The sequence below is a fragment of the Saccostrea cucullata genome, unplaced genomic scaffold (genome assembly GCF_032062105.1).
Source record: "Saccostrea cucullata isolate Sc308-1 unplaced genomic scaffold, CSIRO_AGI_Scuc_v1 ctg326, whole genome shotgun sequence".
In the NCBI taxonomy this organism is placed as follows: domain Eukaryota; kingdom Metazoa; phylum Mollusca; class Bivalvia; order Ostreida; family Ostreidae; genus Saccostrea; species Saccostrea cuccullata.
In genome coordinates this window covers 858428-871577 of record NW_026930161.1, presented here as the reverse complement: position 1 = coordinate 871577, position 13150 = coordinate 858428, and the positions used below count along the sequence as shown (strand labels likewise).

The following is a 13150-nucleotide window of genomic DNA, read 5'->3' as shown; positions in this document are numbered from 1 at the left end:
AACGCAAACAAGAATATTTGTGAAATGGGTATGAAAAGTGAAAGATTTGAGGCAATAGTAACCTCAAAAAACAGCAATAATTGTATAATATATATCATGCCACTACCCCCCCCCCCCTAAAACAAGAAAAAAGTTACCATGGACCCCCCCCCCCGAATATTTGTGAAATGGGTATGAAACGTGAAAGATTTGCGCCAATAGAAGTCACAACTACCCCCCCCCCCACCCCCCACCCCCACGAAATAGGTTTTTGACGTTTGGGCGAGTTTATGTTTTTTTTTGTTTTTGGTTTTTTTTTGCTTGTCAAGAAATTTCTGGGAATGGATTTTTTTTTCTGACTGGGGTGGACCCCTCTGGAAAAAAATTCTGGATCCGCGCCTGTACGTTCAAATCACAAATCACATCCGAGATGTAACAATTTCCGATCTGGGATGACATTATTTTCCATATCCTGGTAGAACGTCTTACAAGTTCATACCGGGACTTATATGCTCTACCAAGCAGAGGCTCTTGCTACCGAGTACACTCTAATGATATCCATTTTTATTTCGTAATCTTCCTTTCCTTGAGTGCAGATTGAAAATTTTTATCGGGTGACTCTTTATCACAGAGGAAACGTTTGCCATGTCAGAATTTGAACGTCGCTATATTCTGTTTATATCTCTTTGATGAAACATCGATAAAGCGCGTTTAAATACTTAAGTTGGAAAAGAAAGCAGGGTAATTATCTAGTAAAATTTACTCTATTTGACAGGGGATTGAAATATTTTATACGTAAAAGGAGGGGGAAAATTACGATTCCATGTAACCGTAACATGATTAACGCTAAGGTTTGTTAACTATCGTTCCAGACTTCGATTTTTTATACTTTCATTTTAAAATTTAAACATTGTCAAGCTACATTATTTTTTAATAAAAGTTTATTTTACAGGAGCTGAAATGCGATACTTCACATGGGAATAAAAACAATAACAAAACAGTGTGCTGTCCTCCAATTAGTTCTGTATTATGCGCAACGTTTGCAGAAGAGGTTTTAAACTTTTGCTGAGAAGAACGTTGATTTTCCTGTTGGTGTTATGTTTGGTTTATGTTGGTTATAACCATGTGATATCAGATGGATATTATGCAGAACAGTGTCAAATACAACGGCCATTGGACGACACATCAATCAGAAAGTATTTCTGGGTTCCCGGAAATGTTAAGTGTCACTCCTGGTCAGAACTGGTTTACCTCAATTCATCCGGCTTCCTTCACTTCAACAAATCTGCTGCTCCGTGGTCATCACAAGATCAAAATTATCTGCAATGTAAATATTCTATCGTATACTTATATGGAATCAACGAGGCTCGCTTTTACGAGTTCAAAATTTCATCATTCCCAGTGCAAATAGACCTCGACTTTATTCACGTGTCGTGCAATATCAATGGTACCACTGTTTATGCTAACTTCCTATACAATGTAAATCCAAAGGTAAATAAAAGACATTTGATGCCAGAATCATCAGAACAGCCTAATTTATTTATTTTTGGTTTCGATTCTGTGTCACGTTATCTCGCTGAAAAGAAATTAAAGAAAACTTTACATGTATTGGAAAAAGACTTAAAAGCATATAGATTTGAAGGATATGCCCGGGTGGGCGAAAACACTTTTCCAAATCTACTGGCTGCCTTGACAGGGAAAACTACCCCAGAAGCTCTATTTTCCCGGTCAGACAGTACTTTATACTCCGAAGTACTGAAGCGTGGTTACATTGACTGTCATGCCGAAGATTGGACCTCTTATTACCCGCCTTTGATAGTGTCTTATCCAAATTATACTCACTATCTTAGAACACTCTTTCTCGCAAGAGAGATTCCGCATCTGGACATTTTGAAAAAGAGCAGTTCATACAAAGATCTTCAAAATAGGATTGACCCAAAATGTTTCGGTAATCAATTACAGCATAAGATTGTTTTAGATTACAGTAAGAAGTGTATTGAGCAATATAAACAAGCAAGAAAGTTTGTCTACTTTTGGCAAAATGAAATAAGTCATCATCAGCCGAATTTCCTCTCCCTAGCGGACGAGGACACAGCTGACCTGATAGCATGGATGAGAGACAATGGTCATCTGGAAAATTCTGTTCTGGTACTCTTTAGTGACCACGGGCCACGTTATGGACCCATTGCAAGACACGAACTTGGAAGAATCACAAGAAATCTACCCTTATTAACCATTTATATTCCGCCAAGTCTAAAACAAAAATATCCACGTATTCACAAAAATTTATTCACAAATAAAATGCGTCTGACAACTCCTTTTGACCTTCACGAGACGTTCAAGGATGTCCTATTACAAAACTTCAAGAGGGAGACCTTTCCACCGTCATCTGCATTGCCAAGAGGAATCAGTCTTTTCAAGGAAATACCTAAATTTAGAAGCTGTTACGACGCTTCATTATCAGAAAACTATTGTCCCTGTTATTCTTCAGCACCCTTAGATGTCCACAGCCCAATCGTACAGAAATCGGCAGGATTTGCAGTAATTCATATAAATTTAAAATTAGTCAACTCTAAATTACCATGCACAAATTTGAGGCTACATTCAATTCATTCTGCCAAAGTTCAGAGAATTCCACAGAAAAAATATTCCACGGACGAAGTTCAACTGATTGTTATTTTTGAGACCATTCCGGGACGTGCAATATTCCAAGCAACAGTCAAGACCTTTTCACAAAGTGTAGAAAGTATGAAAATTATAGGAGATATAGAAAGAGTGAATACTTACGGTAATCAGTCTAGATGTGTTCCGATCGGACCATTGACTGAGCAATACCGTCTATACTGCCATTGTAAATGATTATTATTTTAACTTAAGAAATTTCAAAATTAACAATATTGATTTCAATAATGACATCCGCCAATAGTAATGCTTGTGCATTTTCTGGTGAATGTTTGAAGTATAAATCTAAATTTATATTTTTTTCTTTATTCTTGAAATAAAAATTATTAAGATGACAATATCATGTACAATTTTGTAAAATGTAATTAGGCCTATTAACATTTTAAGTTATATCTACCACATACTACAAACAACTTCCTTTTTTACATATTGCCTATTTTTAAAGCATAAAATATTATAATATACATTTACTCTATGTAAGAGTCTATGGACAGTTACACTTTTTAAGATTAAAATTATCATAAGTTATGACAATATATTTCTCTAAAATGTAATGTTCTTCTGATTTTATTTTTATTAAATTTCAGTATACGTGATGTTTTAACTTATAAGCGTCCTTATATATATCATTTTGGCATATTTAATCGGTTTATTCTACCTATTCCCACTTTTTGAAAATCATGTAGAAAAAGGTAAGATTTTATGTGGGAATAGGTGGAATTTTGTGTAAACAAATAATTGACTATGTTCTTAAATTTAGGTATTAAGTTGCTTTTTTTTGTAAGATCTTTTTATTATTTCAAAAATCCGAAATAAATCATATATAGATGTATTCATTATTTTCTGTTTTGAAATGTACAAAATACAGGTAAATCTAAACATCTATTGTTATTTGCAAGTGGGAATAGGTGGAATTGAGATTTTTAAAAAGTGGGAATAGCTAGAAGACACCATTTAATCGAATCATTGTGATGAAATATGGAGATAAAGAACAGTGATCAAGATCAAAAGTCCCGTGAAACGATTCAAATCGGGAACATACAGAGCCATCCTGGACCTTAATTAGAGGTGGGATGAGGTACCATAAAGGAGTAGGCATACTCTGCCGACGAGTCACACCCGCCGTTTGCTCCTTGTCATGATCAAGTGAAAGTAAAAATTGACAGACAATTTAATATGGAAAAAAAGTCAAAAACAATTTGTATTAAAAGCGTCAATCAGCATTCAACTTACATCCATTCATGATTTTGACGTCAAAATCAACGCATTGATATCTTTGTTTCATCAACTTGTTTGTATATAGCTTCTCTTGTTTCAGAAATTGTTCGTACTAATAACATGCAGACATGTTACTTATCTTAAGAACAAGTACATGTATTGTGAATAGAAATTATGTCTTGTCTTTATTTCATACACTTATATTTACACACTGAATAGATCTATTTTCTCCTGTATTTCTGAAGAAAACCATTGCCATTTATCAGTTCATGAACAACACAAGGCATACCGGCATATCACCTATACAGATTTCTTGATCAGTGTCTGTTCCATCAATGAAATGTATGTATGACAATAAACATCAATAATACAATAAGTATATTTTTAATTCTGCTTTAAATGATACATACATAATAAGCAAGAATCTCTTGATCAACCATCGACGAACATGATTTAAGGCGGAATTAAATGCAAACAGTAGGTTACATACATACCGTATACATCTTTACACCACGCTCTACATTGTCAAAATTTTACAAAAAAAAATAATAATAATAAATAAAGATTGTGTGGTTTAGCATCTAATAAATATTTTGACTTCAAAATCAATAGGCTTGATCTTCAGTCCATAGGGAGTTGTCATGTAGAATTTAATTGCAAAGTTCAAAGGCTTCTCTAGTCCGAAATATAAGATTTTCCGGATTTTTTTTACCATTTTGATGTTTTACGTAAAATATCAAAATTGTAATTAAACAAGAGGCCCATGGGCCTTATAGGTCACCTGAGTATCATGTAACAACTTTCCAACAATTGAATTGGTTTGTGTTTTAAAACAAAGGCCGTGAAATTCACAATTTTGAAAGAGGCACTATGGCTTATCAAAACTATACACTTACCTTGCTTCCTTTGGTTACTTAATACCCAGAGGTAAATAAGAGTAACAAAGAGAAAATGCATTTCCACCTTAGATCCAGTTGTGCACCTCATCCCACAGGAACAACTGAACCTGGGGGCACATATTTCAAAATTCTGGAAATTTTATCACAAATTTTATTTCATCATACATGGTTGATTAATACCAAAAAAGCAGATATCAAAGCATTGATTTATTTACAGACAATGTAACCCCCACCCCAAGTATCCTGACCTTGGGACCCTGAAATTAACCATTTTGGAAGAGGCGTCTATCCTCATCATTAATATGTACTTAGAACATTAGCATAATTAATACCCAGGAGCAAAGGAAAATGTTTTCGAAGAATTGATGTATTTCCACTGTCTATCTAATTATTATAGCACTGCCTTATCACCAAAACTCCTGACCCTGGTGCCCTGAAATTCATGAATTTAGAAGAGGCATCCTTCCTCATCATAACTATGTACATAGTTCATTGGTTTATACTCAGGAGCAAAGAAGAAGATTTTTAAAGAATTGATGTATTTTACTATATAATCAATAGAGCCCCGCCGTAACACCAGAACCCCTGACCCTGGGGCCATCAAATTCACAATTTTGGAAGAGACACTCTTATTCAACATAGCAATGTACTTGTTTAGTTTATTTAATACTCAAAAGCAGAGAAGAAGATGTTTAAAGAATCAATGTTTTTTCACTTTACGATCAATAGAGCCCCACCCTAACACCAGAACCCCCAACCTAGGGGCCATGAAATTCACAATTTTGGAAGAGCAGTAACTGTTCTTGCTCATTATAACTATGTACGTGGTTAGTTTGTTTAATACCCACGAGCAGAGGAGAAGATTTTCAAAGTATTAATGCACTTTTACTATATGATATATATAGCCCCGACTTAACACCAGAACCCCTGACCCCAGGGCCATGAAATTCACAATTTTGGAAGAGGCAGCTTTATTCAACATAACTATGTATTCGGTTTGTTTATTAAATACTCAGGAACAAAGAAGAAGATTTTCAAAGAAGTAATGCATTTTCACTATATAATCCATATAGCCTCACCCTAGCACCTAAGAACCTCTGACCCAGGGGCCATGAATTTCACAATTTTGGAAGAGGCAGCCTTATTCAACATAATATGTACTTATTTACATGTAGTTTATTCAATGCCCAGGAACGGAGAAGATTTTCAAAGAAATAATGCATTTTCACAATACAATCTATTTAGCCCAGCCCTAGCACTAGAACCCCTGACCCCAGGGCCATGAATTTCACAAATTTGGTAAAGGACTCAATGCTGATTACAGTCATGCAAACTATTTGACTGCTTGATGTCCAGGACTAATCTAACCATTCTCGCATCATTTCTCCAGGACATCTTCTGACGAAATGATAATTATTAATAAATTCATGAAAGATCATGTCAGCGTTCATGTTCTTATCTGTCAGTGAAGATCAAGGTTCCTGAAAAACATTACTACATGCATATAATTTCGCGAAATAACGCGAAAGTTTCGCGTTTATTCTCGAAAGTTAAGCGTTATAACGCGAAAGTTAACAAGAGAAAGTTTCGCGTTTATTCGCGAAAGTTTCGCGTTGTAACGGGAAAGTTACGCTTTATTACGCGAAAGTTTCGCGTTATAACGCAAAAGTTTATAACGCGAAAGTTACCCATTATTACGCGAAAGTTATGCGTTATATCGCAAAACTTTCGCGTTATAGTTTTGTGTTATAACGCAAAAAAATTATTTTTCTAAACTACGAAAATGAGCCCAATGGGCTTTCCTTTAATACATAAAGAAAGGTCAATGTTTTAAAGAATGGCGTAGTGGCTTACTGATGCAAAATAGGTCAAATATTCAAAGCCACAATTACAAACGATACAAGTGGCGTTACGTCTGTTACGCATGTTGGTCTTTACCACAGGCTTTTGGATCGCTTGAAAAAAAAATTGTGTGTAAAAAAAATTTTTTTTTTCAACACCTCAATGCCTGTGGTCTTTACAGAACAGTTACAGCCACGTAGCAACGTTTTTGAAAGGGGGCAGCCAGAGAAAAAAAATTACTTACCTGAAAAAAGTTGACAAGCAAAAAAAAAAAACAGAAAGAGAGTTGCTCAAAGTCGAAAATCCTATTTCGGGGGGGGGTGTAAAGGGTAACTTTTTCCAATGCCTTTAGTACCAATTTTTTTTACCTACAATACTACATTAATGTAAGTAATATTGGACAAAAAAGTGGGGAGCCCCCCCCCCCCCCCCCCCCCCCCCCGCCTTCTCTTGCTACGTGTCTGAGTTAAAAGAACTTATAGCTTGTTTCTAAATTATTCAAAATTAAAAGCAAGAGCTTATGACCAATGTTTATAATTGGTCGTACTAAGCATGAGCAATATACATGTATTTTACTTGGCTAACCACAGAGGAATATGTTAAAATATAAATCCACGAAAAGCAAAAACTATACATATAATCGCAGAAAAGCAGTATTATTTTTGCGGAAAATCAGATTTTTTTTATGGCAAATCTATGTCGTTTTGAGATAGGTAGAACTGTGACGGTAATGTTTTAAAATGAAGTATCAAAGAAAAAATGAATGTTATAATTGAGATTTAATTTCATCACTTTTATATTTGTCGCAAAAAAGGCATTTTGCTCGCCTTGTTCGCCCATCTTGCATAACTATTTTTTTTTTCAAAATTATATTTTTTCTACTAACACTGTAGGCACGTAGCATCAGAGGGTAGTGGAAGGGGACAGAGGGATCTGGCCCCTCCGTATTTTTTCCAAATATAACTTTTTACCTTTGAAAATGCTCTTTGAAAGCTAGGCTGTTCCTCCTCTTTTTCTTTCTTGCAGTATACTAGTAGTAAAAATTTGGTAATGAAAGATAAAGTCGTTTTTTTTTCTCTGACTGCCCTTTTTTAAAAAAAGATGCTACGTCCTTGCACTAATTACTTGCTCAATGAAATACATGTCTCAAATAAGTAATATTTGAAATGCATCTATCGCTCTTTCGATCATTCATGCTCATTTTATACCCCGCTTGAAAAGTGGGAGAGTATACTGTAATCGGTATGTCCGTCCGTCCGTCTGTCTGTTACGCTTTGGGGTACCCATCTCTTATCCTCAACTTCTCTTATACCACTGAGTGAAATTTGATGAAACTTTCACAAAATCTTTATTGCATATTGTGCACCTCCTATTTCACTTTATGATCCGACACATATTTTGGGTTTCCCGGCCACATCAAATCATGGACTTTGCCATAATAACCATATGGGAGGCGGGGGTATCATTTAGTGAGCTCATTGCTCACAGTACCTCGATTTTTGTTTTCTCTTATTGTTTTCTTTTATTCTATTACTTGTTAATTTCATTTTATATTATATTACATTTATTACTGTTTTTTCATACAATGCGATGAATTAACCACCCTTGAAGTATTCTAATTTAATCGAACACGGACTTTTGTTGCACTCCATCGTCTTTAAGGGTGGCTAAATCATAGTATTGACCAAAAATCCCCAACAATATTATCATATTAAAACAAACCATATCTTTCTTGATATTTCACATTTGATAAAGCCTAGCCAATAGCAATTAAAAAATTAAGAGTGAAAATAAACCTAAAATATACTAGTATTAATCTGGAATATCGTAATCTATCATATAGATGAAACATTGATGATATCCTTCGGGATTTTTCTTTCTTTCTTATTTATGAAGTAACTAATCAAGCAGTATAATACGAAAGCCCAATGAGCTCATTTTCGTAGGAAAGAAAAATAAATTTTTCGCGTTATAACGCGAAACTTTCGCGAATAAACGCGTAACTTTCGCGATATAACGCGAAAAAATTATTTTTCTTATCTACGAAAATGAGCTCATTAGGCTTTCGTAGTTCAATACTGCGCAAGAGATAGTGCAGACATATTGAAGTGTGGGGTGGGGGGTGGGGTAATTGAAAGGGGGTGGACTAAACCAACAAAAAAATGTAAACCCCAATTTTAAATGCCTATATTATGTATATATTTGCAAAAAAGTGTAAAAGTGTGTGGGGGGGGGGGGGAGGGGGGGCTAAGCCAGAGTAGCCCTCTCCCCTCTCCGGTTCCGACGCCTATGATTAAGATAGTTTCAGGCATAACATCGTTTTTGAAAGTGGGGGACCAGCCAGACAATTTTTTTTACTCTAACCTGGAAAACTTGACAAGCAAAAACAAAAAAACATTGCCCAAACTCAAAAATCCTATTTCGTGGGGGAGGGGGGGGGGCAACTTTTTTTCTGTTGCCGACTTCTTTTAGTACCTTTTTTGCATACAATACTGCATCTTCGCTAACCAAGGGTTTCTGATATGCTACTCTCCTCATGAGGAGAGTAGCATATCAGAAACCCTTGGCTAGCGAAGATGACAATACTGCATTTCCCTTATATTGCTCTACCGTAGTATTAACTGGGGGGCCAACCTGTACTTCAGTGAACATTTTCAGTAAAAGTAATGTTGGGAAAAAAGTGGGGGACACCCCCCCCCCTGTTGCTACGTGCCTGAGTTTCTAAGAATGTCGATGTAAATTGAATAAATAAAACTAATACTTCAGAAAATGTCGTATCATATGTGCTAAAAATAAAATGTAATTCAAACTATATGAAGAAATTTAAGTAAGGTTGATTTTCTTTTGAATGCGAGAGAGCATTACTCACAGTTAATCACGTTGATATCTATAAATAGAATATATCGATTGACGAACCTAGCTTGCTTTTGATGATTTGATCTTCAGTCACGTGTTCATTTTGGTGGGAATTTCTTTGTTGTCCTTTCGTTTGAAAAGTCGCCCCGAGCGTGTGAGATGGTTCTGTTGAATCCTTTGTCTTGTTCTAAAGTTGACATGGATTAATAAATTCTTACATTGGGTGAGTTGTCTTGAAATAAATGCATTTTGTTCCATTTTGTAGAGCAAGTTTGATTTTTTTTGTTCCAAACTTATTAGTAATGTGAACACAGGACAGTTGGGCAAATGTTCAATGACATTTCCTTGTTTATCAGATGTACGTCCTGGACGACGTGGTGAAATGGGAAATGCCCAGCTGACGTTATCTCTTCATTCGAGCAGCGGTCCCCCTAGACGGCTAGAGAAATTTGTCTTTGCAGTCATCAGCGGGTAAGATCCTATGAAGTTACAAAGTGAACAAAATCGACACTGTTTTAGTAGTTCTTGGCAGTTACTTGGAATATGAAGATCAGGCCCATCGGAAATCCAGGGGCATATTTTATATTTTCAGTTGGGTACTATCAACCACCAAAATATCTTTAACGAGCATACAAAGAAGGTCATCGAGTATTTTAATTGAGGAAACAACATATAGTAGCAATCTTTTCTAGATTTGGCCACATACATTGAATTACCTATACTTCTTTCTCTGGTTTATCCAAAATAGCTGATTTAGCTATTGTAAGTGAGTTTTTCCCCCCACAAACTGCATGGCTTTTAATATCGGAATAATATTGCAAGAATGCATATGTACTCCTAATGAATATTTTTTGTCAGGGATTTCAAAAAGCCAACACATGAAAGCAGAATATAAAAAGAAATTGCTTTGTTCATCTTTGTACACCTTTAAGCAATAAAATTTTCTCACTGAGTAACAGTTTACTATGTGTGCAGTAAAGCAATGGAAATCTATGGGCAGCGGAAAGGGCAAAAATTACCATAATGAGAAAACAAACAGTTATTTTAATTTCAATGACCATAAAAACTAAACAAATGATATACAATGCATAATCAACAGACCTTTTCGCAGAACAAATATACATTAAAGCAAAACCAACGACCACGTACGTAACAAACATATATAAATGCAAAACCAACGATCATCTTTGCAGTACAAACGTACATAAAAACACGACAAACGAAAAAAAGTTAACAAACGTGCAGCGGTAAATCTAGTCTTCCCGGCTCCCGACGGTCATGGATTTTTTTTTTTTTTTTTTTTTTTTTTTTCTTTTGGCGATTTCCTTTTTGTCGGCGCACAGAAACTCTTCGAACTTCTCAGGCACATTTCTAGGTTTAAAAAATTCATTAAATTTAATGGTATAAAAACTTCACTGAAAAAAGGATACCGATGTTTTCTTTGAATTACAATTAAAAACAACAAACTGAGGTATATTTTTTTAATAAATGAAAACCCTCATTTACATGCCAGATAATTTGTATGCACAAAAATTCCCCACACATTTTTTTTTTCGTATAGAACTCTTTGCCACATCATGTTTATGTTCCCAGGCTCTACAACATGGACGTGGTTCTACCTCGGATCCCCCTTTAATTTTTTTTTTTTTGGGGGGGGGGGGGTAATTCATCTTAAAAATTTCAAATGAAAGAAAAGAATGTACATAAAATGAAAAAAATATCTCATTCTCCTGAAGGCCATTTCGTCATTTTTTTTTTTTTTTTTGGTTACATAAATTGGTTTTCGCCAATTCTTTAAATAATACAAGAATTTATTATGATAACTTTACATTACAGTGACATATTATATGACAGGCACGTAGCAACATTTCCTAATTTTAAGAGTAAGGTCAAAAAAGGATTATGTAGTACATGTATATTAGGAAAGAAATTGGTACTGAAAGAAGTTGAACCTACCCCCCCCCCCCCCACACACACACACACACACACTCACTCACACACACGAAATAGGATTTTCGAGTTTGGGCTATTTCAGTTTGATTTCCTATTTGTTTTTGCTTGTCAACTTTTTAAATCTTTTTTCAGCTAGATTGATTTTTTTCTCTCTGCATGGTTACCCCCTCCTTTCAAAAACGATGCTACGTCAATGTATAACAATGAAATACTTTCATTTTGCAATGTTTTACCATAAGTACAATGTTAGACTTAGCTATATTTATGAAAATTTTGATAAAAATCTTTTTTGAAATCAAATCATTTTGATATTATGAATTTTCATTTTTTTTTTATTAACACCACCAATTTTCACTGAAATACTAATCCCATCTACGACACCTTACGTCTCTCTGTATCGATGTCCATTTTTGGTTTTCATATTTATAAAAGAGTACTACATTTACCGCTTTTTTGAAGGTGATACTGCTGATTCAGTAATAATTACGCAAAATTTGTTTAAGTATTTACATATTATTGAATTAATTTAAAAAGAAAATGTGCCTGAGAAGTTTGAAGAGTTTTTGTGCGCCGACAAAAAACAAAATCAAAATAAAAAAAAAAAAATAAAAAAAAATCCGTGACCGTCGGGAGCCGGGAGTCTGGAAGACTAGATTTACCGCGTGCGCGTTTGTAACTTTTTTTTCGTTTGTCGTGTTTTTATGTACAAAGATGATCGTTGGTTTTGTATTTATATATGTTTGTTACGTACGTGGTCGCTGATTTTGCTTTAATTTATATTTGTTCTGCGAAAAGGTCTGTTGATTATGCATTGTATATCATTTGTTAAGTTTTTATGGTCATTGAAATGAAAATAATTGTTTGTTTTCTCATTATGGTAATTTTTGCCCTTTCCGCTGCCCATAGAAATCATTATTATCAAAATTAATGTCTTTTTGAAGAAAATTAGGATTCTTTAATTAACACTCTTAAATGTGAAGATCAATGAATTTTTCCAGAGAGGTCCCTCCCATATGTATATACTTAAAAAATAATCCAAACCAGATCATGATGATGACAAATAAAAAAATAACAACTTCTTTCTGAAAGCTGAAAATATAAGAAAGGGGAGCCTTGTATATTTTTAGCTCTACTGGTCAGGACCGTCGTCTGTCCATCTGTCTGTCTGTAAATAATTTTTCAAAATGCTACTCCTCCTACAGTTTTGGTCCGATTTCAGTATAACTTGGCACACAAGTAGACTACACTAAGATACATAATTCTTTGCATCTGTTTTTGCTTTCGATGAACGGTGTTGCCATGGTTACTAAAAATAGATATTTCTGTGAAATTCTTTCCAAATGCTACTCAGCCTACAGTTTTGGTTCGATTTCAATATATAATAACTTGGCACACAAGTAGACTATACTAAGATACATAATTCTGCATCGCTTTTTGATGAGTGGCAAGGATCATTTTTTATTCATTGCTGTTTTAAATTTTCAAGTCCCAGCTGCTACTTCCTCTTCCTTCTATAAACCAGTAGAGCTACAGTCTCGACAGAGACTTCTGTTTATTACTTTTCTTTGCATCCTTCATTCCCATGGTAAAAAGTGGGTATCTATCAGCAACAGTATAATTTATTGCATAAAACTCACAAATCTTGATTAAGAAAGAATTTTTGAAAAGAAACTGACTATATAGTCTTGCTTGGTTAAAGAAGATTCTTAATTATTCAAATC

General features: G+C 34.7%; 1 protein-coding gene across 2 annotated transcripts; it reads left to right on the top strand.

The window, feature by feature from the left end:
* Window positions 1–515: 515 nt before the first annotated feature.
* Window positions 516–2956, top strand: LOC134283097 (uncharacterized). 2 transcript variants are annotated; one of them, XM_062765532.1, is made up of 2 exons: window positions 516–720; window positions 932–2956. In XM_062765532.1, the coding sequence occupies exon 2, from the start codon at window positions 1009–1011 to the stop codon at window positions 2836–2838; it is 1830 nt and encodes a 609-aa protein (XP_062621516.1). In that variant the 5' UTR covers window positions 516–720; window positions 932–1008; the 3' UTR covers window positions 2839–2956. The 2 variants fall into 2 exon arrangements, with proteins under 2 accessions (XP_062621516.1, XP_062621515.1); XM_062765531.1 differs by having other exon boundaries at window positions 516–830.
* Window positions 2957–13150: the final 10194 nt, after the last annotated feature.

Bases quoted from the DNA above. Each gene is read 5' to 3' on its own strand.
- LOC134283097 (XM_062765532.1), top strand. From the start codon at position 1,009: ATGCGCAACGTTTGCAGAAGAGGTTTTAAACTTTTGCTGAGAAGAACG.